Source organism: Carcharodon carcharias, chromosome 3 (genome assembly GCF_017639515.1).
Source record: "Carcharodon carcharias isolate sCarCar2 chromosome 3, sCarCar2.pri, whole genome shotgun sequence".
Taxonomy (NCBI): domain Eukaryota; kingdom Metazoa; phylum Chordata; class Chondrichthyes; order Lamniformes; family Lamnidae; genus Carcharodon; species Carcharodon carcharias.
Genome location: NC_054469.1, coordinates 228,959,409 through 228,987,356, shown reverse-complemented (window position 1 = coordinate 228,987,356; position 27,948 = coordinate 228,959,409). Strand labels below are relative to the sequence as shown.

Genomic DNA, 27,948 nt, shown 5'->3' with positions numbered 1-27,948 from the left:
AGTCTTCTTCCTCCAAACTCTTCTGACATGCTGATGGAAAAAGGCATGTATTTTTCTTATAATCTCCTTGCATTTCAGAACCACAATTGAATTTAACACATGAGGAGAATCTTAAAAATACAGCACACAAACCTTTACTATAAATGTATTCAATGGACGAGGGACGAATTATAAAATTCCAAAATTAAAAAAATGATGAAATGCACAAATATTAGCATTAAAGGAGGTTTCTCATTTTTAATTCTTCTGTGTCCTCGGCAGGTGGGATATAAAAGTTTCCTGTAGTTTAATTTAAAATCATGATTACACTTTTGAAACTAAAAAGGGATCAGGTGACATGGTTACTAACAGTCAGAGGAGAGGAGGAGTGAAATTTAACTCCCTGAATGGAAATGAGGCAGTTTGGTTACAATGACGCCAATTCAGCAGCAGCTCCAGCTTCAGACAATAATACATGCAAGTGACTAAAGTGTCAAATTTATTTTGTTGAAGGAAGGAAGAGGACAATAACCGTATCACCGACTGAAATGATGCACCGGGGTGCAAACAAAAAGCATAGGTGTAGAAGACCAAAGTCCGACATAACATTGGAATATCCTGGGTGTTGAATTTCCCCCTGCTTGATGACAATATATATATACACACACACACGCCCCCATTCACTCCTGTCCCCTTTAGGCAAGAGTAGAAGGCAACTGAAAACAAGATTTAAAAAAAAAAGTCAAAGAAAAAAAACATAGTAACCCAGTTTGTTTACTTTAATGTCTTCTCATCCACTTTTAAAACCAGCCATTCCTTTCCAGGTAATCTTTTAAGTTGAAAACATCTTAATGCCTACACGAATTTTCGAAACTCTGTCCAAGTACATTTTGTCAAATGGTCTCCGTTCAATAAGAAAATAATCCATTTCGAAAGTTACCTTTGATTTCACCATCTATAGTGCATTCAAAACCAAATATCCATAAATGCTGAGTTCATGTCAGAAACATACAAAATTATTCTCATTCGGATAGTGTCTGACTCTAGAAAACACGCATCACAATCTTGTTTAGTTTCCTGAGATACCAGATGAACACGCACACATTTTCACTGTTCTATGATATTATAACGGCCAAGCAAAAACTTAAGTCCGTGCAATGGCTTCTTTTACCTGAACTGTATTAACTATACACACGGCTTCACAGCATACACTCTAGAAGCATTCAGGAGTAGAATAAAATAAAGGATGATACAACAGTTCCATGTATGCGCTAATACCATTTCAGATTTGAATCCAAAAATAATGACATCCCAACATGTTCACATCAAACAGCGTGTGCAGGGAAATAACAAATCTTAAAAATTGCCTCTGTTCTGACATCTTAAGGGAATGTTAAAGGCCAGAAGTCTCCCCGTCAGAATTCAATTCCTTGTACTCATTGCAAAAGTATACATAAGCCAAAAACAATTCTCATAGAATCATTCACATTAAGTTGTCAAAATATTGACCAGCTGCAATTTTTCTTTTTAAACAAAAGCTTAAAATATATTGAAATGGAAAAAAAACAGCAACTCTGTACAGCCAAGTACATCTCGATGAAAAGCTCTTGTTCAAAAAAAATTAATGTAGTTGTAAATGGTTCTACCGCTCAGTCCATTGATTTTTTTTGTTACTATGTTTAGATGGCATCTCTGCATTATCCCCACCGCTGAACAAAAATGGACAGGATTAAACACTGAAGGTTAAAAACTGAGGTTACTACTCGTCCGATCCCACAGTTCTCTTTGCTCGCTTACGGGGTGACCTCCTTGGGGAAGTTTTGTCTGTGGAGAAATAAAGTTAATACATAATTAGAAAGGTTATAATTTCCCGCAGTGTCCAGTGATGGAGAAATTGAAAGGCAAGTATAAAAACTTAAAAAATGTACCGTGACAATACAGCACCCTCTATTCTATTGGACAAACATAGATTTTGAATTTATTATTAAGTAAAAGGTAATTAGCCATAGTCCAAAGGAACGTAGGCATCTCCCTCCATTAGACAGGCAATACAGCTTGAGGGGCACCACTCCACAAGTGTGGGGTTAGGTGAGGAGGCAGGCCTCATTGAACTACCACAGCTGTTGTGGGGATTGAACCAGTGCAATTTGTGCCATTCTGCATCACACTCTAGCCATCTGAGCTAACCGACCTTCCATCTATGAAGTTTGAAAAAAATTCAATTGGTTTGTAGCTTTCTATTTTTTGCCTCGGCCTTCCCAGGCTCAAGATAATGTTAAATAAGAGATCAGATAAACAGAGATCTCTGCCTTCTGTTAATGACACTCCTTATTCGCAGAAAGTGTGCAGCAGTGTGGTAATTCTCCCCTTCCCTCATGGGTGCATTGCAGAGATGAAGAACTGACAGGTATGTCATCCGCATTTGATGAAGGAACCATGTTTAGGCAGAAAGGCTATTTGTTGAATGGGTATCATCATAACTTCTGAACCAAATCAGGATCAAACACTTGTAATCTTAAAGTCAGTGAGATCAAAAAGAAGCTTCAATGGTCTTGAGTGTAACACAAATTTTTCCATTCATTCCACATTCATCCATATTAAAATGGTACTTCAGGTTGCTAAACAATTAGAAATTTCAAAATAAATATTTAGAAATATGCCAACAATTGGGTGAAAGACAGAAACCCAACTTTTAAATCACCACAAAAGCTTGTTAGTAGAAAAATGTCAAAGGCCTACAGTCAAATATCATGAACCTGGAACAGGTTTTTGGCTTCAGCATTTAATAGCTGGGAGATCTATGCACGTCTGATCAAACAAAAAAAACCACATTTGCTAGGTACTGAAATTTGACTGTCATAATTAAGGTTACAATACTGGATTGTAGTATTCAAAGACAATGTCAAACCCACAGTATTTAAATAGTGCCATTTACATTTGCTTTTCATTTTGTGAAGGTTGGTCCCACTAATAAGACAACAGAGTAAGTGGAGGGCTCATTTTCCAACTGTTGCCAGTCCTAGAGATATTGCAAAACAATTTTTAAAATTGTGACATATACTTTTAATTAAAAGTAAAACCATCAAAACTAAGGACAAAAGGTTTTAAATATCTGTAGAATGTTAGAATATAGGATATCATATATAGTTTTGTTCAGCTTAATCTCTTTTCAGCCTACAATATTTCCCAACACCGCATATTGTGTCATCAGAAGCCCCAGAACCATAAAAAAAAGACAATGGCATTCATATAGCACTTTTTACAACCTTGCTAATATCCCAAAGCACTTTATGGCCAATTAATTATTTTAAAATTATAGTCAGTTTTAATGTTGGAAACATGGCAGCCAATTTGTGCACAGAAAGCTCCCACAAACAGCAATGTGGTAACAACCAGATAATACTTCTATGCATCCCTGATCTGAGAGAAAAATATTGGGCAGGACACCAGGGATAATTCCCCTGCTCTTCTACAAAATAGTGCCATGGGATCTTTTACGTCCATCGAGGGGACAGATGGGACCTCGGTTTAATGCTTCATCTAAAAGATGGCATCTTTGACAATACAGGACTGCACTGGAGTCAGTCTTCAGTTGTGTTGAATCTGAGATTGGGTCTTCAACCCTGAGCCTTCCAAATCGGAAGGGAGTGTCCTACCAATGGAGTCATGGTTGACATATCAATGACACCATCATTGGTGAGCATGCTCATTTACATAAATGGAAGAGATCATGCTGAATAAAAGTATATGCTATACCACAGAATTGGCAGGTCAAAAAATACAAAACAAATAATTTACCTTTGGTCATATATTCATTACTGGATTCCAAACCCATTAAATAATAGTGGATCCAAAAGTTTAACATGTACCCCACCCCATTTAATAATAGTGGATCCAAAATTTTAAAGCTCGTACCCCACCCAAAACTCAAATAAAACAGCAGTATTCCAACCTCAATTTTGAGTTTTTAGTAAAATATACATGAACAATGGAAACGTTTGATCTCACCTCGTCTACTTTGCACTGAAGGCACAAGAAAGGCAAAGCAAAAGATAGCAAATATATTAGAATCAATGTCTTGGAAACCATTTTTTGTTGAAACAATGACTCAGAAGTGCAGATTTGTATGAGAGCAGCAACATGCATGTTTCTCAAACTTACAGTAGAAACACATCCAATCCAACATGCAGGAAACCAATTTCAATGGCATTCTATTCACGATTGATAAGAACACACCAGCAGGAAATGTCCAAAGCAGAAGTGACAGCAACTATTGTATTCAAAGTGCTTTTTAAAAGCTACAGAGTTAGAGAGGGTGGTTGGAAGCACTTGGCATGCAATTCCAATACAATTCAGATTTTAGTTCAGTAAAGCAGGTGCGCTATGAGGGAAATTGCACAGAATTTCCTCCCTCGACAAAATGGTGCTTCGCTTAAAGTGTGTATTTAAACTACAAGAAGGCTGTGAGAGTCAGTCTAAACCCTGTGGTTATTGCTGCTTTACAATACAAATGGACAGTCAGCGTACCCTGTGAATGCAGCATGTACATGGCAAATTAATAAACCTACATAAACCAATGTTTTTAAAAAACATCAAGATTTCTACCAATAAAATGACCACCAACCTTTTATAAGTAAGATACTTTTAGTGGTGTTTACCCAAACAAGTGGTGCTTGATAATCCATGCCTTACTAATGTTGCAGTTTGTTAACTCTCAAAAGGTTCAGGAATTAGACAAACAAAGAACACTACACCTATGGTCCTGCACATGGTTAGTAGTAAGTCAATGAAACAATGTGCAAGAAACTTACTAATTACTGAATTTACACAAAGATCCTTAAAATGAGTGTGCAAATTTTGAACAAAGAACATGCTGATCAAAAAAAATACTCCAGGGGTAGAAGCAACTGTGCAGCCACAGCAGATCCATCTGCATTCAGCCAGCAACAGCCTGCTGTTACATCTCTGATGCAGAGCAAGGTCTCCCAATTAGAAGGGCCACTTGAACAATCTGTAATACTAAAGCGTGCTTGTACAAAACCCCCCTATCACTGATACAAATAGCCCACCAAAAGCTGGCTGGTAAATTGGCAGCGCAACTCTAATTAAGCATCAAGGCCCCAAGCCCCACATTAAAAAAAAAGGGTAATATGTGTGTGGTCTGAAACATCCTGCTCTCCCGACTTGTATATTACAGGTAGAGTAGCTTAAATCCAGCTACCCAAAAACTGGGGGTGTCTGAAAACCGGGCATTTTTGTAGTAGAGAACTTTACTGCACACTGCTTCTTGCCAGTTTGAAAAATGCTTGCTCAGATAAATGTCCACAAGAAAACAGTAAATCAATTTGAGTAAAGCGATTTGAGAAAACGACAAACTGGTCAGGCACAGTACCCCACTCCGGATAGCTTCTGGCTGAGAGCACAAGGAGCTCATCATTGCTTACTCCCTCTGATTCCGATTGGCGACACGTCCTTAAAATGTAAGAAGCCAGACACAAACTGCTAACTGAAGATCAATATTGCATGAGAATATAAACCTGATATATTGAACTCTGTGACTGAATCTATTGCATGATAACAAAATGGGTTACTCTGAACAACACACCAGGTTGGACGTCCAAAATCCAGCACAATCTTGGCCCTGAAGGTGCCAGATTTGGGGTACTGTACCTAGAAGGCCATAAGATGTAGGAGAAGTAGGCCATTTGGCCCATTGAGTCTGCTCCGCCATTCAATGAGATCATGGCTGATCTGATAATCCTCAACTCCACTTTCCTGCCTTTTCCCCATAACCCTTAATTCTCTTACTCATTAAAAATCTGTATTTCAGCCTTGAATATACTTAATGATCCAGCCTCTACAACCCTCTGCGGTAAAGAATTCCACAGATTCACTGCTCTCAGAAGAAATTCCGCCTCATCTCCATCTTAAATGGCAAAACCTTACTGAGATTGTGCCTTCTGGTCCTAGACTCTTCCACAAGGGAAATAACCTCTCAGCATCTACCCTGTCAAGCCCCCTAAGAATCTTATATGTTTCAAAAAGGTCGCCTCTCATTCTTCTAAACTCCAATGCGTACAGGCCCAACCTACTCAACCACTCATGAGAAAATCCCTCCATACCTGGGATCAACCTAGTGAACATTCACTGGACTGCCTCAAATACCTGTAGATCGTTCCTTAGATAAGGGGAACAAAACTGTTCACTGTATTCTAGGTGCGGTCTAGCTAGTGCCTTGTATAGTTTTAGCAAGACTTCCCTATTTTTATACTTCATTCCCTTTATTTCAAAGGTCAACATTCCATTTGCTTTCCCTGTTACCTGAACTTGTATACTAGCTTTTTGTGATTCATTCACGAGGACCCTCAAATCCCTCGGTGCTGTAGCTTTCTCTGTAGTGCTATCTCAGCATAGCCAAATGTTAAAGCTGAACGAGTTATTTAAAGGTTGTCAATTTATGATACAGTTTCTTTCAAGTCACACAATATCACACTTCTCCATGGATCTAATTCCATAGGCAAAGATTTCTCACTACAGTTGTCCCCTTCCATCAACCCAAGTGTAAAACGAGTATTACACTTGATCAGTGATGATACCAGAGTCAGTCTCTGATTTAGCAAGAGCATTATTTTTAAATAACTTGTCAACACTGCGCAAATCTAACTCCTAAACATCAAGCCAAACAAGGCCAGACAACCAAGCAGTTTAGATGCAAGCGCAAGAACTGGGACTCAGTATGCCCGTTTTCAGATTTTTTCTTAACCTGCAAGTTACTTACTGATTTGATTCAAGGTTTCTTGAGGAATCCAACTCATATCTACATTATTGTGGTTAGATGTACCCATCTCTACTTTCGAAGTTGGTCGCCTTCTCTGATTGGGAAAAGAAAATAGACGTTAAAGCAACCAAAATGTGCAAGTTTCGCAAACAAATTTATCAAGAGTTTTAAAAAGACTCCTATTACTATGCTGACATTTTAAATTGGTTGAATTTAGAGGGTGAAAGCGAGCATACAACTTTACAATCAGCACAGCATCTAATGTAAAGCATACCAAGCACGACTTATTTTAAAAAAATGAACAGCAAAGTCCATTAAAATTCTGTGATTCTTCAGATTGTGTTAAAAAACATTGAGGGACGGTGAAATGGCATAGAAGTTTGATGCATTGCATAAATAAAAGTACTGGTTTATAGGGTTCCCAGTGTGGCCAACTAGGACAGAAGGGGACTGAACAGATGAAAAAGAAAAAGAAAAAAAGGCAATTGTGCTGCATCTTAATACTGAGTTCAGCAGCATGACTGATTGCATTGGGCAGGGGGGGCGGGGAGATGGTGGGCTGGGTGCAATTTCACATTTATCCTACTTAATTCAGATTAGAATCTGAATCATATGGTGGGGAGTGCAGTGCATTTAATAGCATCATTTTATTGTTGTAGAAAGAAGTCTGAACGTTGAAGTCGTCAAAAATGCCGTACGGCCAAACTGCCCACTCCTTGCTGGCTAACAAGTAAATGTCTACATTACACGAAGTAAAGTTGCATTTCTCAAAGTACTTGGATGTTAAAGTAGTATAAATACTCCTCCATTGAAACAAGTATTTGCGTTAAACTGGTGCAAGCTCTGAAAGTCAATCATAATAGATAAATTTACTAACTTGTTAAAAATACTAGTACCATGTTGCAATATTATTTTGTTGCCTGAATCCATAACTTTCCCACAAAGAAAGAAAATGGACAAAATTAGGCTTGATACAAAGAATTCTACATGGTCAAGTATAGTATGAATTTTTAGTTCCTTTGTGGAATATATACGAACACACAATTAGAAACAAGTGTAGGCCATTCCGCCCCTTAAGCCCACTCTGCCATTTGATAACATCATGACTGATCTGACTGTGGCCTCTACTTTCCTGTCTATCCCCTATATCCTTTGACTCCCTTATCAGTTAAGAATCTAACTCAGCCTTAAAAGTATTCAATGACCCTGCTGCCACTGCTTTCTGGGAAAGAGAATTCCAGTCTAATGACCCTAATAAAAAAAACATCTCATCTCCATCTTAAAAGGGAGACCCCTTATTTGTAATCTGTCTCAACAAGTTCTAGTATCTCCCATAAGGGGAACCATCTTGACATCCTGTCAAGTCCCCTCAGTACCCTATATGTTTCAATAAGGTCACCTCATTCTTCCAAACGCCAGAGGATACAATCCTAACTTGTCCAATATTTCCTCATAAGATAACCCATTCATCCCAGGGATCAGTCATGTGAACTTTCCCTGAACAGCTTCTAATGCAATTATATCCTTTCTTAACTAAGGAGGCCAAAGCTGTATACAGTACACATGTGGTTTCACAAATGCAGCAAAGCCTCCCTATTTTTTATTTTCCATTCTCCTTGCAATAAATGAGAAAATTCCATTTGCCTTCCTAATCACCTGATGTACCTGCACACTAAACTTTTGAGATTCATGTACCAGGACACTCAGATCCCTCTGTACTGCAGAGTTCTGCGAACTTGTTCGATTTAAAAAAAATATTCTGCTTCTCTATTCTTCCTGCCAAAGTGGACAAATTCATATTTTCCCCACATTATACGCCATCTGTCAGATTTTTGCCCACTCACTCAACCTCTCTTTCTCATCAGCAAATTTAGCAACCATGAATTTGGTCCTTTCGTTTAAGTCATTGATATAATTTGGCAATATTTGAGGCCGCAGCACTGATCCCTGTGGCACTCCACTTGTTACATGTTACTATTTCAAAAAACTCATTTATCCTTACTCTCTCTTTTCTGTTTGTTAATAAATCCTCTACCCATGCTATTATGGTACCCTGTACACCATGAGCTCTTATTTTGTGTAGTAACCTTTGATGTAGCACCTTGTCAAATGCCTTCTGGAAATCCAAGTACACCATGCCTACAGGTCCCCCCCTTTATCCACATTACTTATTATTTCCTCAAAGAACTCTGATAAATTAACATATAACATTACATATTTAAAAAAAAAACACTGTTTCCCTTTTACAAAACCCTGCTGACTCTGCCTCATTGCATTAAGACGTTCTGAGTGCCCTGCTATAAAAAAAAACAAACCTATAGTTGTAACCAAAATCACATGCCAAATTAATAGCATTGTGTCAACATGCAAAAGATTACAGTGTCATAGGAGGCCACTTTAGGTTTCAACACTTGTTCTCTAGAGAAGAAACATGGCTTAAGGTAGTAGTACTGTGCATCCTAGATCAAACTCCAGGTGCCAAGAAATTCATAAAGGGATGGCAAAAGGAAATGCATTAGAGATTAATTCCAGCAAATTTTACATACCTTTCTAGATTCTAGGAGCTGGTGGATACCAACCACAACAAGTAAACCAAGGCCAGTCAGGAACATGTACAAGAAGATTCTAGAAATTCAAGTGTTAAGTGTTAAATTGTGTACCTGGATCAAATGCAGAGAGCTTTAGTTTAGAAAAAAAATGCATCAGTCTAGACAGAAGGAAAAAAATTTATGCAACACAGCTTTCACCCTCAGATTCAGAGCTTTACTCCACAGATAAATTAGGAATGACATCCACACAAGGCGGTGGAATGTGGGATCCACTCAAGGATTCTGTCATCTCACTGCTGCTTTTACACATCTCTCGGGTAGTCAGTTAACAATAGCACTGACAAAAGTAGTCTATCCAAAGTTAGGGGGTGTGGGGTGGGAGATTTTGAGTGCACAAATGGTATCTGTAATACCTTGAAGGACTCCATGATTGAAAACATCTTACAAGCATATGCCTAATATACACACGTGCACACGCACTAATAAAAATATAGATACAAAAATATATAAGGGAAATCTTAGCTTTCCAATGGATTGCAGAACATATTGTTTGCTTTAGAAATCAAGTTCAAGCTGTGATAAGTGTTATGCAAGTGCCACTCGAGTATTTTCACAGAATATGAATCAATTTCACATAAATGGATAGGCCCCTAGTCAGTGAAACTCACATTAAGAGATTATCCTTAACAAGACTGTATGCCTGTATTGTCATAAGTTAAAGATTACTGAAAAACATTGTGAATTATGGATACTTAATTACTGCCTGACAAGTACCAGTAACCCTAGACATTTTTGAAAGAATTAGAAAGTATTGGGAATAAGTAACCAAATGTCCGTTTCATTGATTGCTTTTAAGTATGAAATATGAATTTCAATCTTCCATTCAGTTACATAGACTAGTCCATAGCTTCCTACTCACTGAATTCTATCGTGTAATCGAGTTAAAACATTACTCAAGGCTATCTAAACAAACTACTGTGGCACTAGTTTGGGGGAAAAAGATTTTAAAATTAAAATGGCCTACAAGCTTTAAGATTAAGCAGCCGTCTTCCTACAGAGCATATGAAATATGACATTAGGGGAGGCAGTGGCGTAGTAGTACTGTCACTGGACAGATACCCATGGGTTTCCCTGATTTCTCAGGTTCAAATCCCACCATGTCAGATAGTGAAATCCAAATTCAATAATAAAAAAAATTGGAATGAAAAGTTTAATGATCACCATGAAACTACTGTCAATTGTTGTAAAAACTCATCTGGCTCACTAACGTGCTTTAGGGAAGGAAATCTGTTGTCCTTACCTGGTCAGGCCTACATGTGATTCCAGGTCCACAGTGATGTGGTTGACTCTTAAATGCCCTCTGGCTTGCTAGGCTATTTCATTCAGTTGTCAAGGGCAATTAGAGGTGGGCAATAAATGCTGGCCCAGCCAGTGATACCCAGATCTCATGAACAAATAAAAAAAAACAATTGTCTCGCAAAGATCAAAATTACATAGCAAAAATTTTAAACTATACCATGTGTTCCAAGCTGAAGTGACTTCTGAGAGTAAAGAAACTACAAAATAGAGATATTAAATGGAAATAGACTAGTTTATAGAGAAGCAATAAAACACTTTCAAGTTAAATAGACTGGACACATCCAATTATGACCTGGATTGGGATGATTTAACTAAAAACATATCCTGCAGTGGGACATTCAAGTGCACCTTTGAAAGTCATACATTGCAAGTGACTGAATTTTAGGGAAAGGCATTATGCATGGCATGCTCCCTAAAAAAAAAACAATTTTAGCTATTCTAATTAATAGCGATGTGTGAAAATGTATTTTTACTGACAGGCCTAAATGCAAATGGGTACAATCTAGAGATGAAATTGAGCAAATTAATCAGAATCAAAAAACTATTCTATCTGAATGGGCTTATTAAATATTGTAGCTATAAGATAAACATGGATGATTATGGGTTTTGGTGGTGGTGGCAGCACACCACCACCTTCTCAAGGGCAATTAGAGATGGGTAATAAATACTGGCCTAGCCAGCGACACAAGTCCCATGAATGAATTAAAAAAAAAACTAACTACAGGCTGAAAAACATCCTAGAACAGAATACCCAAGTGCCTTTTATATGACTCCAGGTTTTTACCTCCAATAACCAGTTCAAGATGCCTGCAGAAGATACTGGATGAAGTCTGTTCACAAAATTGGAAGTGTTGGGAAGCAAACAAAAAACAGGGATAAATCACCTCCACGGTATTAGTTATCACAATACTAATAACTGAAATTATAACAAACCACCGTGCATCAGGCAATCAACTTCACTCCAAAAATCACCACTATAATTCGGCTTGAGAAATGGGATACATTAACCCCTCCTGGACACTTACGTTTCTCCGTCCAGCCCATCTTCTCGTTCAGTTATTGTAACAGTCTGGTTGAAAACAGCATCACGGTAAATATTGCTCTAAAAGAGAAAAGCAAGAGTCAGTTATCCAGATACAGTAACCAAGTTACAAACCACACTTTAGCCACCTCACGCAAACCCCCTGTGCCAAGCTCCCCAAGAAGATCGAGATGGAAGCACTTACACTGGCATCCCTGTAGTTGAGATTGATTACCAATCCGAATGGTCGGCCGCCCATTGGCTCAGCAGGGATAAATGAATATTCAAATGTAGCTTGACGCTGGGACTGCACCAACGTGTTCAGCTGTAATGCTGTGAACTGCAAAAGAGGCACATACATTACTTCTAACCGAAGTTTAACTTTATTCTGCATTGACTGATAAAGGATATGCTTTTGCTCGAGTGAATATGCAATGCTACAGGAGAGCCCGCATTGAAGTTGAAATGTTGGACAAAAAAGTTAAATTAGAAAACTACTGAAATAAATGGTTTGAATTGCACATTGCATTCCAGCTTCAACAGCTTCTGAAATGGGTAAAAATCAAGATTACGTGACCACCAATCTGATTTGATTTAAATCAGTTAAATGTTTTCAAATACATTAGAAGCTGGTTGTGGTTGTTGGAGGCCAATCGTCTCAGTCCCAAGACATCACTGGAGTTTCTCAGGGTCATGTCCTAGGCCCAACCATCTTCAGTTACTTCAATTACCTTCCCTCTATCATAAGGTCAGAAGCGGAAGGAAGTTCGCTGACGATTGCACAACGTTCAACATCATCTGCGACTCAGATCCTGAAGCAGTCCAAGTCTATATGCAGCAAGATCTGGACATTATCCAGGCTTGGGCTGACAAGTGGGAATTAACATTTACACCATACAAGTGTCAGGCAACTACCATCACCAATAAAGAGAGAATCTAACCATCTTCCCGTGATATTCAATAGCATTACCATCATGGAATTCCCTATTATCAACATCCTGGGAGTTACCATTGACCAGAAACTGAACCGGGCCAGCTATATAAATACTGTGGATACAATAGCAGGTCAGAGGCTGGGAATCCTGTGCAGAGTAACTCACCTCCTGACTCCCGAAAGCCAGCCTATCATCTATAAGGCACAAGTCAGAAGTGTGGTGGAATATTCTCCATTTGCCTGGATGAGTGCAGCTCCAACACCACTCAAGAAGCTAGACACCATCCAGGACAAAGCAGCCCACTTGACTGGCACCCCCTCCACCACAGACACACAGTGGCAGCAGTGTGTACCATCTACAAAACGTAGAGCACCAAGGCTCCTTCCGACCCCGCGACCTCTACCACTGAGAATGACAAGGGCAGCAGATGCAGGGGAACTCCACCACCTGCAAAGTTCTCCTCAAGCCACACACCATCCTGACTTGGAAATATATTGCCGTTCCTTCACTGTCGCTGGGTTAAAATCCTAGAACTCTTTCTAACAGCGCTGTGGGTGTACCTACACTACAAGGACTGCAGTGGCTCAAGGCAGCAGCTCACCACCGCCTTCTCAAGGGCAATTAAGGATGGGGAATAAATACTGTCCTAGCCAGCTACACCCACATCCCATGAAAGATTAAATAAATAATGCATTTAATTGAACGTGGTCATTAGGAATTGTTAAAAAAATAGAAGGGCTCACATTCTGAATGTAGAATTGATAATCCTGAGGATAACGAAACGAGGCATCCAAAGATTCCACAACAAACTCTTCACTGCCCTTGTTGGTAAAGCCAACCAAGAATTTCACAATGTTGTTAGCTGGGAAATCTAAAAGACAGTTAAGAATGAACATTAAAGAAAAGACCAATACAATAACCTCCCGCCTTTCTTCTCCTCAACAAATATGCAGTGACCTCTTGTGAGGGAAGGAGAAGATATGGCCACATACGTCTATATTATTAATGTGGATCAGTCATGAACCGCATTTTTCTACCCATGTGTGACAGTGTCACGTACTGAATGAATTAACACACTAAGTAGCACTGTGACACATGGCAATGAGGAAAAGCCAGCAGGATGTCTCAAAGCACTTTACAGCCAGTTTAGTAATTTTGAGGAAACCAGAAAATGCTGGAAAACCTCAGCAGGCCTGGCAGCATCTATGCAGAGAGAAACAAGGTAATGTTTCCAGTCCAACCGAGGTGTTCTTCAGCTCCAAAGAAGAGTCATACTGGACTCAAAACATTAACTCTGCTTTTCTCTCTCTATAGATGCTGCCAGACCTACTGAGTTTTCCCAGCACTTTGTTTTATTATATTCATTTAGTGCCTTTAACATAGTGAAATGTCCCAAGGTAGTTCACAGGAGTATTATAAAAGGTATGACACCAAACTAAGGGGATATTAAAATCAAATGACCAAAAGCTTGGTCAAAGAGGTATGTTTTAAGGAATATGTTAAAGGAGGAAAGCAAGGTTGAGAGGAGAGGTGTAGGGAGGGAATCCCCAAACTTCAGGGCCTGGCAACTGAAGGCACGGCCACTGATGGTAGAGTGATTAAAATTGGGGATGCACAGGAGGCCAGACCGAGGACTGCAGATATCCCAAAGATTCTGGGGCTGGAGGAGAATAGAGAACTTGCTGCAAATTAAGATATGGACAGAGTTATGGATGACCTCAGGCTTATGGGGTGTAAAATGTGGGAGACCAGCCAGGAGTGTGTTGGAACAGATGAGTCTAGAGGTTATGAAGGCATGACTAAGGGATTCAGCAGCAGATGAGCTGAGACACAGGTGATGCCAGGCAATGTTACAGAGCTGGAAACAGGCAGTACAAATGATGGAATACATAAGGTCAGAAGCTCATCTCAGGATCAACTGTGATGCCAAGGTTGCAAACAGATTGGTTTAGTAGCAGACTGTTGCCAGGGAAAGGAATGGAGTCAGTTGCTAGGGAACAAAGTTTGGAGTGGGAACCAAAAACAACTGCCTCAGTCTTCTCAATATTCAATTGGAAGAAATTTCTGCTCATCCTGGATGTAGGATAAGCACTTTGATAATTTAGAAATAGTGGAGGAACAGAGGTGGTGGGGAGCTAGAGCTGGGTGTCGTGAGCGTACACATGAAAACTGTCGCTGTGTCTTCAGCTGATGTCGCCAAGGGACAGCATGTAGTTGAGAAATAGGGGGGGGTTCCAAAGACCAATCTTTGGGTGACACCAGAGGTAATAATGTGAGATCAGGAAGAAAAGCCATTACAAATGATTCTCTGGCTATGATAAGATAAGCAGGTGAGAGCAGCAGGACTCAACAGTAGAAAAGCGTTGGAGAAAGATGGTATGATCAACTGTGTAAAAGGCTGCAGGCCCCATCATAGATCTTTGCCTTTGTTTCCTTTCCATTCCCTTTTTTCCCCCTGTGGCCCTGCACTTGCTTTTAAACAGTTAACTCTAACTTCTTCCAGTTCTGATGAAAGAACATCAAAATGAAACATATACAGTCTTGGCACCGATACTTGCTGACCAGCTGAGTGGTTCCCACATTTTCTCTTTTTATTTAAGTGCTTTGGTAGTGTAGTCATTGCTGTAATCTTAAACACATGGCAGCCAATTTGTGCACAGCAAGATTCCACAATGATCAAATAATATATTTTAATGTGATATGAAAAAAATGGTTAGGGCACAAGATGAACTCCAGCTCTTCTTCGAATAACGTCATGGGCTTTTTACATCCACCTGAGAGCAGAGACGGGGCCTCCGTTGAATCTCTCATCCAAAAGGGCGGTATCTCTGACAGTGCAACACTTGCTTAGTACCATGCTGGAATACCAGCCAGGATTGTGTGCTCGAGTCTCTGGAGAAGGACTTAAACCCACAACCTTCTGACTGAGACAAGAGTGCTAACTCTGAGCCACAATTTGAGAGAATGTACATAACAACATGGAATCCAAAGCTCTGAAGAACTCAACAACGATGTATTTGAAAAGAGACGACATCTCTAAGAGATTTAGCCCAGCAAGTCACATTCCTAGTTTCTAGCCAAGGAATATCAAACAGCAAGAGTTAAAAAGGATGTAAAATAGGCATTTAAATAAAACAGGACAGTTAACTCAGTGTGACCAGTGTTGCTCGAATCTGATTTGTAAACTGAACACCACTATATTTTGGGGTTTGTAGATTAGATGGCTTAATAATGTGTTTTATGCTTACAATTGTTTTCCCTACCTTCTCCCTTCACAAACAGAATAGTTGTGTCAGCATTGGGAGAGGCTTTTGGTTCCCCAGATGTCAAGTCGTCTTCTTCCTCCTCTTCTTCCTCTTCTTTTTCATCTTCCATCTATTACCGCAATACACAGTAAAAAATCAAAACTTTAGGATAGATAGTTCCAGCTTTTGAAATTGTCCAATAATATGCACAAGTCTCTGTGATTCAAGAACATCCGCAGAAGTGAACAATGAGTACCTGACTGATTCTACTCAATACAAGTATTAAAAACTACCTTGTAAAGCATCTGTTAAATAGAAATGAGCGCTCAATTATGCTGTAAATTAATGTTGCTGGGTACCATAGTTTAAGCATTTTGAATTATGACCAAAAGTTAACATCTGAAATCTTAAATCAGTTAGAGAGATTAAAACAAATCAGATGAGAACCAACTGAAATGGCAGGAGTGACGAAGAAAACAAGGTTTATTTCTTTCATGGGATGAGAGCCAGCATTTGTTGCTATCCCCAATTACCCTTGAAACGAACACTTCAGAGGGCAGTTAAGAATCAAGCACATTGCTGTGGGTCTGGAGTCACAGGTAGGCCAGACCAGTCAACGACAGCACATTTCCTCCTCTAAAAGAACATCAGTGTACCAGATGGGTTTTTATGACAACTGATGATAGTTGCCATGGTCACCATCAGGCTAGTTTCCAATTCTAGATTTATTAACTGAATTTAAATTCCACCAGCCGCTTTGGTGGGATTTGAACCCCAGAGAATTAGCGTAGGCCTCTGGATTACTAGTCCAGCGACATTACCACTATGCCACCATCTCCCTCAAATATATAACAAAAGCCACTTATTTTGGAGCATGTGCTCATTAATATCCATGTCAATTAAGGAAAATCTGTTCCCTGGAATGTTAAATAAAAACTCAATCCACTGTGAAATCCCACAGCACAGAATGCACTATAAACGCAACCAAAATTCAATTCTACATCAAACAGTACTGCACATTAGGAGCATTATGGAAACTATTAAAACATACTATTGAAAACACTGGGAATGTGGAGCTTTAGCATCTTGCAATTTGAACCAAAACCAAAGAACTCACAACGTCTGTTGGCTCATCCTCTTCTATTTCCGCTTCATCATCTTCATCTTCCACCACAGAATCATCAATGCCTTCCTCATCCTCTGTTGGGTCATCTGCAGCAACTATGAGTCCTGCACCTATTGACACACAAAAAAAGTATATTAGTCACCTCCACAAACAATATTTTCTATTTAGAGACTGAAACTTTGTACAGACGAAAGCTATTTTAAGTTTTAAACTTAGTGCATATTTAAATGCGCCAATTGCTTCTCATTTCCTCAGTGCTGTGTAAATTGTTAGCGGGAATTTCTGCACAAGCTTATTGTTGATGAATCCAAGCAATTACAGGCACAGCACCTCAGGTCTGGCTACCTGAAGACCAGTGGCATCTGAACACCATTGTTTTCCTGTACTCCAGCAAACCTTCACCCCCTTCAACCACCACCGCCCCAACCAACCCAGCTTGAAAAGGTTTGGGGAGTTGTTGAGTACTGATCTGGTTTGTGCGCCTGATGTTTCCTATGCTCCAGCGAACCATGGCCCCACTCAACCCAGTGCAGATATGACAGGGACAGTTGAACTCACCCAGGAGGAACAAAATACTCTTGCAGAATCCAATCAGGTAGAATATTTAGCTATGTATTGTTCTTGGGATCAGGACATATGCCTATTCTTGCTACAGTATTGAGTTTTGATGCCACTAAGACCACAGGCTTAAATTCAAACATTGTACTTGATTCCCAAAAGCCTTGAAGTTCCATAGCCATTGGTTGCCCCCTTGCAGCTGGCCTAAGTCAGTTCATACAGAGTTATTAAGGGTGTAAAACCTTGCATGAATAAAAAAAAAGTTTTCAGTTACAACTACAATCAAACCAGTCGAACTGAAATGATGAAAGGTGAGTTTGATTGACTTTCTCATTTTAAACAAGGTGCACTGATGAAGGGAAGTGGGAGGGGCATACAAGATGCTATCAAATCCAATGCGTGAGAAGTGAACTAATATCAGCAGTGACATTAACCTAAAGTGCTTTATAATCATATCAGTTGGTTTTCCTGTGTCCTCTATTCACTGAATTAAAATGTTCAGATTTGAATTAAGGTGTTCTGATTTATTCCCGAAAACTGGCAAGTTCCAAAATCTGTCATGGGCTTGGTCCCGAGATTGCCGGATTCAAGGCCCTCTATCTGTACCGCTATACATTCCATCACACATTTTATAACAAATAAAAGGTAGAAAGAAATGCATTTGTTCACTTCTTTCCCCTCCCCCAACTATTCCATGATAATTTTGTTCCTCCTTTGGGTTTCTGATTAATTAAATACACATCATTTAAGAAACTCTGAAGATGAACCCACGCCATACCAATAAATGGTACAGCATGTGGCACAACAACATGCTTTAGCATGCTTTTTGGCCAGGAAAAAGGAAAGATTTGATTCAGTTGTCAGGTGATTAAAGCAGTGCAAGTTCGCAGCAGAAACCAAGCAAGACTTAGGTAACAAACAAAATTCCACTTGCAAAACCAGCTGGGCTCCATTTTAAAGCTGGACAAATTCATGCTGAATACAGTTTAAGTATCACATAGTCGCTTCAAACCCAAAAATATACTATTGCATTTGGGAACTTTTCACCAAAAGGTAGGGCTTTAAAGCAAGGAGACCAGGTTTGTTTAAATGTGGCCTGGTGAAATTGTTTTTCCATTACTTTCTGTAGTGAAACTGGGAGGGATAACCAGTCTTCGAAACAAGTGGCAGCTGGTAAAATTTTTAAAAAGACATTTAAGGAAGTTATTGACTAAACTTGCCTTAGCAAGTTTAGCAAGTCCGTGTGCAGTTTTCCTTCCTTGACGGAAGGGCAACAAAATGTTCAGACCAAATGTCACTGCGATTGAAGAATTAAACTTTATGAATCCAGTACTAACAGGAACAAGATTACAAAAGCATCATCTTGCACAAGGAATTTGGTAAAGATAACCGCTCATCCAAAAATAAAATTATTTGTAGATCTAAAAAAAGCATAAGAGCCCAGATTTTGTGGTAGCAATGATTGCAAAGCTGTCAGCGGTCACTGTCTTTACTTCTCTCAAACTATCAAAGCTCTAGAGTCTGCACATGTGCAGTTTAAAGCTGAAAGCCAGAAGGCTCTCAGCAATTCTGCGCTTCTCCAAAGATGTCCTCCAGCAACCACCCTCCTGACTAAACTGACAAAGGATTTCCCTTTTACATCTGTGTTAGGACCCCTGCTCTTCAAGTTAATTAAGATATTATCAGGATGTGCAGGGCACAATTACTTAGAAGCATTGTGAACCGTGAGGATAGTGATAAACTTCAAAGGGATAAAAACAAAAAAACTGCGGATGCTGGAAATCCAAAACAAAAACAGAATTACCTGGAAAAACTCAGCAGGTCTGGCAGCATCGGCGGAGAAGAAAAGAGTTGACGTTTCGAGTCCTCATGACCCTTCGACAGAACTTGCGTTCGAGTCCAAGAAAGAGTTGAAATATAAGCTGGTTTAAGGTGTGTGTGTGGGGGGCGGAGAGAGAGAGAGACAAAGAGGTGGAGGGGGGGGGTGGGGGTGTCTCCACCTCTGTCTCTCTATCTCTCCGCCCCCCACACACACACCTTAAACCAGCTTATATTTCAACTCTTTCTTGGACTCGAACGCAAGTTCTGTTGAAGGGTCATGAGGACTCGAAACGTCAACTCTTTTCTTCTCCGCCGATGCTGCCAGACCTGCTGAGTTTTTCCAGGCAATTCTGTTTTTGTTTCAAAGGGATAAGGCAGGTTGCTGGAATGGGCAGAGCAACGGCAGATGAAATTTACTGAAAAGAAATGTGAAATGATTCATTTTGGTAGGAAGGACGTGGAGACAACATAAAATAAAGAGTACAATTCTAAAGCGGGTGCAGGAGCAGAGGTACCGGGGGCGGTGGGGGGTAAAAGTGCAGAAATCATTCAACGTGGCAGGACAGATTGAAAAGCAGCTAACAAGACATATGGGGTCCTGGGGCAAAGAATACAAAAGCAAGTAAGTTATGATAAACCTGCATTAAACACTGGTTTTGGCCTCAGCTGACATATTGTGTTCAGTACTCCGCACTACACTGTAGGACATCAAGGCATTTGAGAGTGTGCAGAAAAGAATCATGAGAATGGTTCCAAGGATGAGGAACTTCAATTATGAAGACAGGTTGGAGAAGCTAGGACTGGAGAAAAGGTTGAGAGGAGATTTGATAAAGGTATTCAAAATTAGGAGGGGTCTGGACAGAGTAGATAGCGATAAACTGTTCCCATTGGTGCAAGGATCGAGAACCAGATGGTACAGATTAAAGATAACTGGCAAAAGGAGGAATAGTGACATGAGGTTTTTTTAACCCAGCAAGTGGTTAGTGGAATGCACTGCCCAAGGGTGTGGTGAAGGTCTGTTCAATAATGAGATTCAAAAGAGAATTGGATAATTATCTGAAAAGGAAAAAAATTGAAGGTGGAGGAATAGATAAGTTGCTCTTGTAGAGAGCCAGAGCAGGCACAATGGGACAAATGGCCTCCTGCTGAGCTGCAACTATTCTATGAAAAGCTAATTTTATATCTGCAGAATGCCAAACTTCTCCATCATGGTAAAAAAAAATTGTTTAACATGTTTTGTATTTGAACCTCTCCCTTAACCCTATATGTTCAAATCTGAAATAAGTGAAAAATTCAGAGCATGTTACTTCCTGCGAGAACATGGCTGCTTACTCTGCTCAATAGCATCACTGTTGCTGGACACCTGAAGCTTGGTGCCAGATTCAAATCAATGTGGTTTGAACACTCTGGACAACTTTCTTGGGGGTCAGTGGCAAGAGCTGTTGCTTTGTAACAGTCCAAGAAACCCAGGCCAATAAAGCACATGCAACAAGATCATTCATATTGATCAAAGCCTTGACATCTGGACATTCACTAGTTTGTTCCATTGTTACAGTCTCTGCAGAAACCAATAACTTTTAAAAAGAAATTAAAATTGCCAGTTAATAACTAAAAGTTGACAAGATTTCACATTCCAAAATTTTTTTTTTACCAAAAAAGACTAAAAGCACTAATTCTAAACACCATCTTTGTAGGCAACTTATACTTTAAAAGCACAAAACAGAATATTTCTCTTTATTTTAGCACAACTGAAAACCATTTCAGATATACTTTATACTGTCCTTTTAAGTAGACATTCAATTTTCCTGGACCTAGTCCAAGTTGATTCTTAGCTCCCAAGGGTCTACTTCTGTTCTTTTTTTTCAGCCTGGGAACTTTTAATCCCAGAATCATCTTTCACAGTGAGGACCCCCCCCCCCCACCAACTGAGATTATTCCTCTAGCGTTTTATTTCAATCCAAGCGCGAGTTCCCACCCGCATTCTTGCGTGGTGAACCACAGCGATTTGCTGCCTCTAGCTGCTCTCCCGGATATCTTAGACCCCTTCCCCCTCAAAGTCCATCTCTATGGCAACACAAATCACATGGGCCTTGTATCCAGGTGGAAATGGAGATTTTCTATCTTTGAGATGCCAACTCTTTTATCTTGGAAATATCTTAGAAGTAAAAGGGCAACTTAAAGCAGTCATTTCCAATCCAACATTCTGAACACATTTCTGGGGCTTTGGAAACTCTCAGTATATCCACTGAGAGCACACAAGCTGCTGCCATCATCTCCAAGCGTAAACATCTTGCACTTTCTTGCCAGTAAAACAACCTGGGCCCCCTTCAATCTCTGACAATTAAGCCGCCCAGACTTATTGTCGGGCAGACTTCAAAACATGACCTCATTCATTATACCTTAAATTAAAGACAGTCCCAAAACAATTTTATAAACATCATAGTTGTTAACACCATCATGGACTCTGCTCAACTCTTTCAATTAACTACTGCTGCCACCTGAAATACCGCTCTGTAAAGATTTTCCCACCATCTCAGCCAAGCAAAAAAGACATCCTACAATGCTGATCACACTCCACAAAGCATTCTCTCCACACTATCAAGAGGCCAAAAACAGCCTGGGACTGCAGAAAATTCTCTTTACAACTAGAAATCTTGCTCTTAATGAGATACTATCCAGTTTTTAGCTGTATAGCTTTTTTTTTTTAAAAAAAAAAGTACTGGTTGTCTGTTCAAGGGGATCCAAATCACAGCCATATGTGGCTCAGGGGCCCCAAGGCAACTTGATCCTACTGGCATTTGTCTGGTTCATGAGCCTGAATGGGTGGATAGTTCTTCTACATGATTGCTGAGTGGAGAATCAAACTTCAATCACAGCATCAAGATCGGTTAGTATCAGAAACTTGATAAATGCAAGTCAAGGGTGACTGATGAAACACAGCCCCTGAAACATTATGGTAAGCAACTAAGCAGCCCACAATGAAGAAAAGGTTTACACACACCTAGTTTAGTCCAAGCACCCTCACTCAAGGGAGACCAAAGAAACAAAATGTTTTCTCATCTCATCTTGTCCAAGGATGATGTCGTCACAACTTATTCGCCAGTGGAAGAGTTCAGCTCCATGAGCCTTTAGCAACATAGAGTGTCTGTCTAGGAATTATTCTGACTAGTATCTTATAAATCTTTCGCCACGGAGGGAAGGCAGGGTGCCTCAACTTGCATACAGTATTCTAAATATGGCCTCAGTGACTGCATAAGTTTCAAATCTCATCTTTGAATTTATGAATAAATGCTTTCAAGACAAATCTGGGCATCTGCAGGAAAAATCACCAGGATCCTTGGTGACTTCTCAATATTCGCAACCATGATCAATTTTCTCAAAAACAGTTTTCTATGAGATTTTTGCAGTCAGAAATACAAAGAGAGAAAACATATGAATGTAAGGTGGTTTGAAGAAAGAACTTCAAGGAACCTAGGGTGACTGCTGCTCCTCATACTTTTCCTATCGCAAAATCCTGATCTCTACTTACATTTTTCCGATCGAAATGCACCAAAATGGGCCATCATATCCATGAAATGTTACTGCTTGAAACATCAGCCTATGGCAAAGAGGAACACTTTCTATTCCTTTCCCTTTTTATGCAGAATCTTGTTAGAGAGCAGCAACCTATCATCATTGCTTTTGGCTTTGTGTTCCTGCAGGATGTCCTGGAGGAATCAAAAAGCCATTCTAGATAAAGCTTCTACTGGAATTTTAAATTCCTGGTGAGTTTTCAACTAATTTTTGAATAAAGTTTCTTGAATTTAATGAGCCTTGGGTCCACCTGCTGAAGTTATGCATCTTCGGAGGCAAAACAAGAATTCAAGTATACATGTATACATACAATACAAAAGTGCTGAATGGTGTTAACGAAAACAGAGCCAGACGTTTAAATAAGAACTCTTTAAAAATGTGAGGGAAAGTAAATAAAGGAAAATACAATAGGGTTGGGGGTTTAAACAACAGAGCCTCGGAGTTTTTTTTCCCCCAATTAAGTTAAAGATCGAAGAGGCAATGATAAATATCTTAATATTAGATCTCTAGTTTTGGGACAACCCATTTTAGAAAGCATGAGTCACAGAGAATGTAGATTCATTAAGCTACCAAGGATGAAAAACTAATTACAAGGAGACAGTTGAGATACCACAATGAGTTCAGTTACTGTAGGGAAAATCGAGGTTTGAGAGAAGTTTTCAAAATGTAAATTATGACGGACCTGCATCAACAGATTCCTCTGGTGAGAAAGTCAATGACAAGGCATTACAGTTTAAAGTGGATAAATCCACTTTATGGGGATTGTACATGAGCATGGATCATGAGCATGGCAGTGACATTAGTGTTATGTTGTTCAAGAAGGGTACCATTGACACAATGGACTAAATAGCTTCCTTTAATGCTGTAAACTTCTATGGTTCCCTCAATGTTCACAGCCCAGCTTTCTTGCAGTGGCTAAAGAGCATTCACTATTCGTTTTTAAATCAAAAAAGCATTTTTGAGATTTGCAATAAAAATTGAAAAGGCGGGAAATACAAATGCGGGTCAGTCAGCATCTTCTCTGAAGATGTCAACGTTTTGGGTACCAATTTCACTGCCTACAAGGGTGCTGGAAGCAGAGACAATGAATAATAATTCCAAAAGGAAATTAGATGGGCGCTCATGGGAAACAAACTTGCACGGCTACAGGGATAGAGTGCAGGAGTTGGTACTGGCTAGATTGTTCTAGAGAGCTGGCATGGACTCAATGGGCCTAATTGCCTCATTCTGTGCCATAATGACTGACTCTACATTTTTCATTAGAACAAAGAAGTGGCAGATGGAATACAATGTGGGGAAGTGTGAGGTCATGCATTTTGGTAGGAAGAAGAGGCATAGACTATTTTCTAAATGGGGAGAGAATTCAGAAATATGGAGTGCAAAGGGACTTCGGAGTCCCAGTCCAGGATTCTCTTAAGGTTAACTTGCAGGTTGAGTCGGTAGTTAGGAAGGCAAATGCAATGTTGGCATTTATTTTGAGAGGGCTAGAATATAAAAGCAGGGATGTGCTGCTGAGGCTTTATAAGGCTCTGGTCAGACCACATTTAGAATATTGTGAGCAATTTTGGTCTTCGTATCTCAGGAAGGATGGTCTGGCCCTCGATAGGGTCCAGAAGAGGTTCACGAGAATGATCCCAGGAATGAAAGGCTAACATATGAGGAACGTGAGAGGACTCTGGGTCTATACTCGATGGAGTTTAGAAGGATGGGGGGGGGGGGGGGGATCTGATTGAAACTTACAGAATACTGAAAGGCCTGGATAGAGTGGACGTGGGGAAGATGTTTCCATTAGGAGACACTAAGACCTGAGGGCACAGCCTCAGAGAAAAGGGAAGATCTTTTAGAACAGAGATGAGGAGAAACTTCTTTAGCCAAAGAGTGGTGAATCTATGGAATTCATTGCCACAGAAGGCTGTGGAGGCCGGGCCATTGAGTGTATTTAAGACCGAGATAGATAGGTTCTTGATTGGTAAGGGGATCAAAGGTTACTTGGAGAAGGCGGGAGAATGGGGTTGAGAAACTTATCAACCTTGATTGAATGGTGGATCAGACTGGATGGGCCGAATGGCCTAATTCCTTGCTCCTATGTCTTATGGTCTATCTGAAGAAGTATATACCAAACACTTTATTGACAATGGCTGACTGCTTTGTTTTACTGCAATTTTTATTTTCATTTCAGATTATGAACATCAGACTTTCTTCTGTGGAAGACCTGAACTTGAGCTTAACAGTGCAAGTAAAATCTACTGGGAGCCATTAGTTTGTATCCCTGCATGGATAACAACTCCCATTTATTGCTGAAAAGAGACAAGTTGAAGCTTTTCGTCTTGCGCTCTTCAGGACACCACAAGAATACCAATTTAAGCTGAAAAACAACAATATAAGTTGTATGTGCCAGTCAGCATCAGTGCCAGTGTGCTGCTAGGTATGTAGGCTATATGCTGCAGTTTGTTACGGCACAGCAGATGGTAAATGCTGAGCTGTCCAAATCCCAGAGGGAAACTTGAAATAACTGTCACAACTATTTTACAATTCGTATTTATTTGCGTGCCCTGAATTCAGTAATAATAAGACCACCAAGTCTTATGGGTTTCTTACAAAACTAAATCAAACATTTATTAATTTAAAAAAAATGATTTTAAGCACATGCATAGGCTTACAATTTACTACCATGATAACACCTAGCTCTCCTAGTTAATCTAACTCCCAGTTACACCTCCAATAAGGCAACAGTAAAACACAGATTTAACAGACCCAGGCAAAGCAAACACCCTGGACAATCGAATTCAAAGTGACTTTTTCCTCAGGTTCCCTTCCTTGTAGGCAGCAACTTGAGGCTTTTCACACTTGTTTTATATTTTATGAAATGCCTTCCCTTGCTCACAGCCTCCTCTCCTTTGCACATATTTTCCCCAGTGAATCCAAATTCCATTGTTTCACTATATCTTTGGACACTACTTCTTTAATAATAAAATCTATCATATTACTGGTAAAATTGGTACTCTTTGGGGAAAATATTTTAAACTTCTCCTGGCTAGATGAAACATTTTACCCCCTCTTTTGAATTCAAGCTACACTGGTTTATTCAAAAATGCTAACATGCCCTTTACAACTCACATTCTAAAACTTCATCCCTGCTTACCTATTTAGCATTTCATAGCTAGCTTCTCTTATATCAAAGCCTTCACTCGAAACGTCAACTCTTTTCTTCTCCGCCGATGCTGCCAGACCTGCTGAGTTTTTCCAGGTAATTCTGTTTTTGTTTTTCTCACTATTACTCTACTTTATAATAAATTCCAATATTATGAAAATTATGTTTTCCTGACAGGTTCATAACAGGCAAAGCACAGGTTGTACACAACCAATCCATGCTTGCAAAACTCAAAACAGTGCTCAACATTAAATGTGATTCCACGATTGAACAACATTTGCTAAATAATCGTCAGTGAGCTAAGAATTACACTGACAACCAACTTAAGATTGTCAGCTGGACTCGCAATGTGGCACATTTACTTGCACTGGAACATATATTAACACACATGGTCCTGTTTTTTTCAGACAGAAAGAACATGCACACACATTATCACTTATTTTGTTTAGCTGAAACAGGCATCATTCACTGACTCATTCCACAGGGCAATGCCTTGACCAATCAGGGTCAAGCTGCCTGGTTTAAATTTCAAACAACATTTGGCAGTTAACTATCAGTCACCATCATTCATGCATTCTCCATGGCAATGCCTCTACCAGAGTCCACTTACTAACCAATCAGCACTCTTCAAATCCAGTATAAATTGTAGCCTTCCCCCTATTTTGGTATTCTTGTGAAGTGCCCTGATGAGTGCAAGATGAAAAACTTCAACATGTCTCTTATCAACAATACTCAAATTCTGTACTACCAAACAGCTCATATGAAGGTCACACCTTCAATAAAAAGCACTTCCAAGCATGTGGATGACACACCAGGCAGTGGAACGATTAGCAGTGAGGCTGAAACATCAGAGTTAAATTTTGAGGATAATTTTAAAAAGGAGAGAAAAGTTAGCCCAAGTGAATAGAGGGCAAAGGGAAGGTGCTCCCAGGAGAAATTCCAGAGAGAAAGATCCAGGCGGTCGAAGCCTGTGCCACAACTGGAAGGATGAATGGTGTGATGTACATAAGGCTGAAGTCAGAGGGCTGGGAAACGAAGGACGGAAGATTAGATATAAATTTGAAATTGTAAAGGAGCCCTACTTAAGTGACATAAGAGCATGTTAGTGGTTTCAATTTAAAAAAAAAACTTTCATTTGCTAACTTAAAGGCGAAGATGGAGGAGTTCAGCATCTCAAGAAAAAGTAGAAAAAATGCTGAATTAAAAATCGCAGAAAATTAAACATAACGGCTTGAACACGAGTCAGTGCAGGTTAAAGAGACAACTTAATAAAAGCTGGAAGTTACTGAGTGCCCCGCTGGCTGAGAACAGCTCTTTATAGTAACAATAAAAAGCAGGGAGTACACTTACTGACACGTCAGCTCTAACCTGGCAGCGTGTAAAGCCCAGCAAACACCAACCCCCCCCCACCCACCCCCGACCTACCCATCCCATCCTCTTACCCCCCTCCCACCCCAACCCACACCACACACAGCGTTAAAATCCGGCCTTAAACACCCGTGTAAAACCATGCCGGGATGTTCCAGGGAGGATGGAAGCAGCTGCAGGTTAAAATGGAGCTTGCAGCCCGCCGGTGAATGAACGCCAGGTCAGCAGCAGCAGCAACAACAGCCTCCCCTCCCCCATCTCCTCCCTCCCTCACACACACACACACACAATCAATGGGGGTTTCCCCCTCCCAGTCTGTCTCTCTTACCCGGGCCTTGCTGGAAGAGGCTGAGGGGAAAGGCCAACAGCAATAAGAGAAGGAGCTTGTGGAGCCTGTCCATGACGGTGGTTGTTTGGGGGGGGGGGGAAGGGTGGGGAAAGGAAAGGAGCTCACTCCCTCTCTATCCGGCTCCGAATGGCGTCTG

General features: G+C 40.0%; 1 protein-coding gene across 4 annotated transcripts; it reads right to left on the bottom strand.

The window, feature by feature from the left end:
* Positions 1 to 743: 743 nt before the first annotated feature.
* ssr1 (signal sequence receptor, alpha) lies at positions 744 to 27,948 on the bottom strand. 4 transcript variants are annotated; one of them, XM_041183441.1, is made up of 10 exons: positions 27,792 to 27,948; positions 16,984 to 17,102; positions 15,870 to 15,996; positions 13,365 to 13,492; positions 11,892 to 12,026; positions 11,691 to 11,767; positions 9,304 to 9,382; positions 6,758 to 6,851; positions 3,988 to 4,002; positions 744 to 1,803 (listed from the first exon to the last, which is right to left on the bottom strand). In XM_041183441.1, exons 1-10 carry the CDS (start codon positions 27,862 to 27,864, stop codon positions 1,739 to 1,741), a joined length of 912 nt encoding a protein of 303 aa, XP_041039375.1. In that variant the 5' UTR covers positions 27,865 to 27,948; the 3' UTR covers positions 744 to 1,738. The 4 variants fall into 4 exon arrangements, with proteins under 4 accessions (XP_041039375.1, XP_041039377.1, XP_041039376.1 ...); XM_041183443.1 differs by having other exon boundaries at positions 15,885 to 15,996; XM_041183442.1 differs by lacking the exon at positions 3,988 to 4,002.

What these genes read in the sequence shown, in the direction of transcription:
- ssr1 (XM_041183441.1), bottom strand. Translation starts at nt 27,864, where the DNA reads ATGGACAGGCTCCACAAGCTCCTTCTCTTATTGCTGTTGGCCTTTCCC. An exon ending in TCAACTACAGGGATGCCAGT is followed by an intron (nt 11,768 to 11,891) that starts GTAAGTGCTTCC and finishes TTTCTCTTTTAG; the next exon opens with AGCAATATTTACCGTGATGC. An exon ending in AGCTCCTAGAATCTAGAAAG is followed by an intron (nt 6,852 to 9,303) that starts GTATGTAAAATT and finishes TTTCCCAATCAG; the next exon opens with AGAAGGCGACCAACTTCGAA.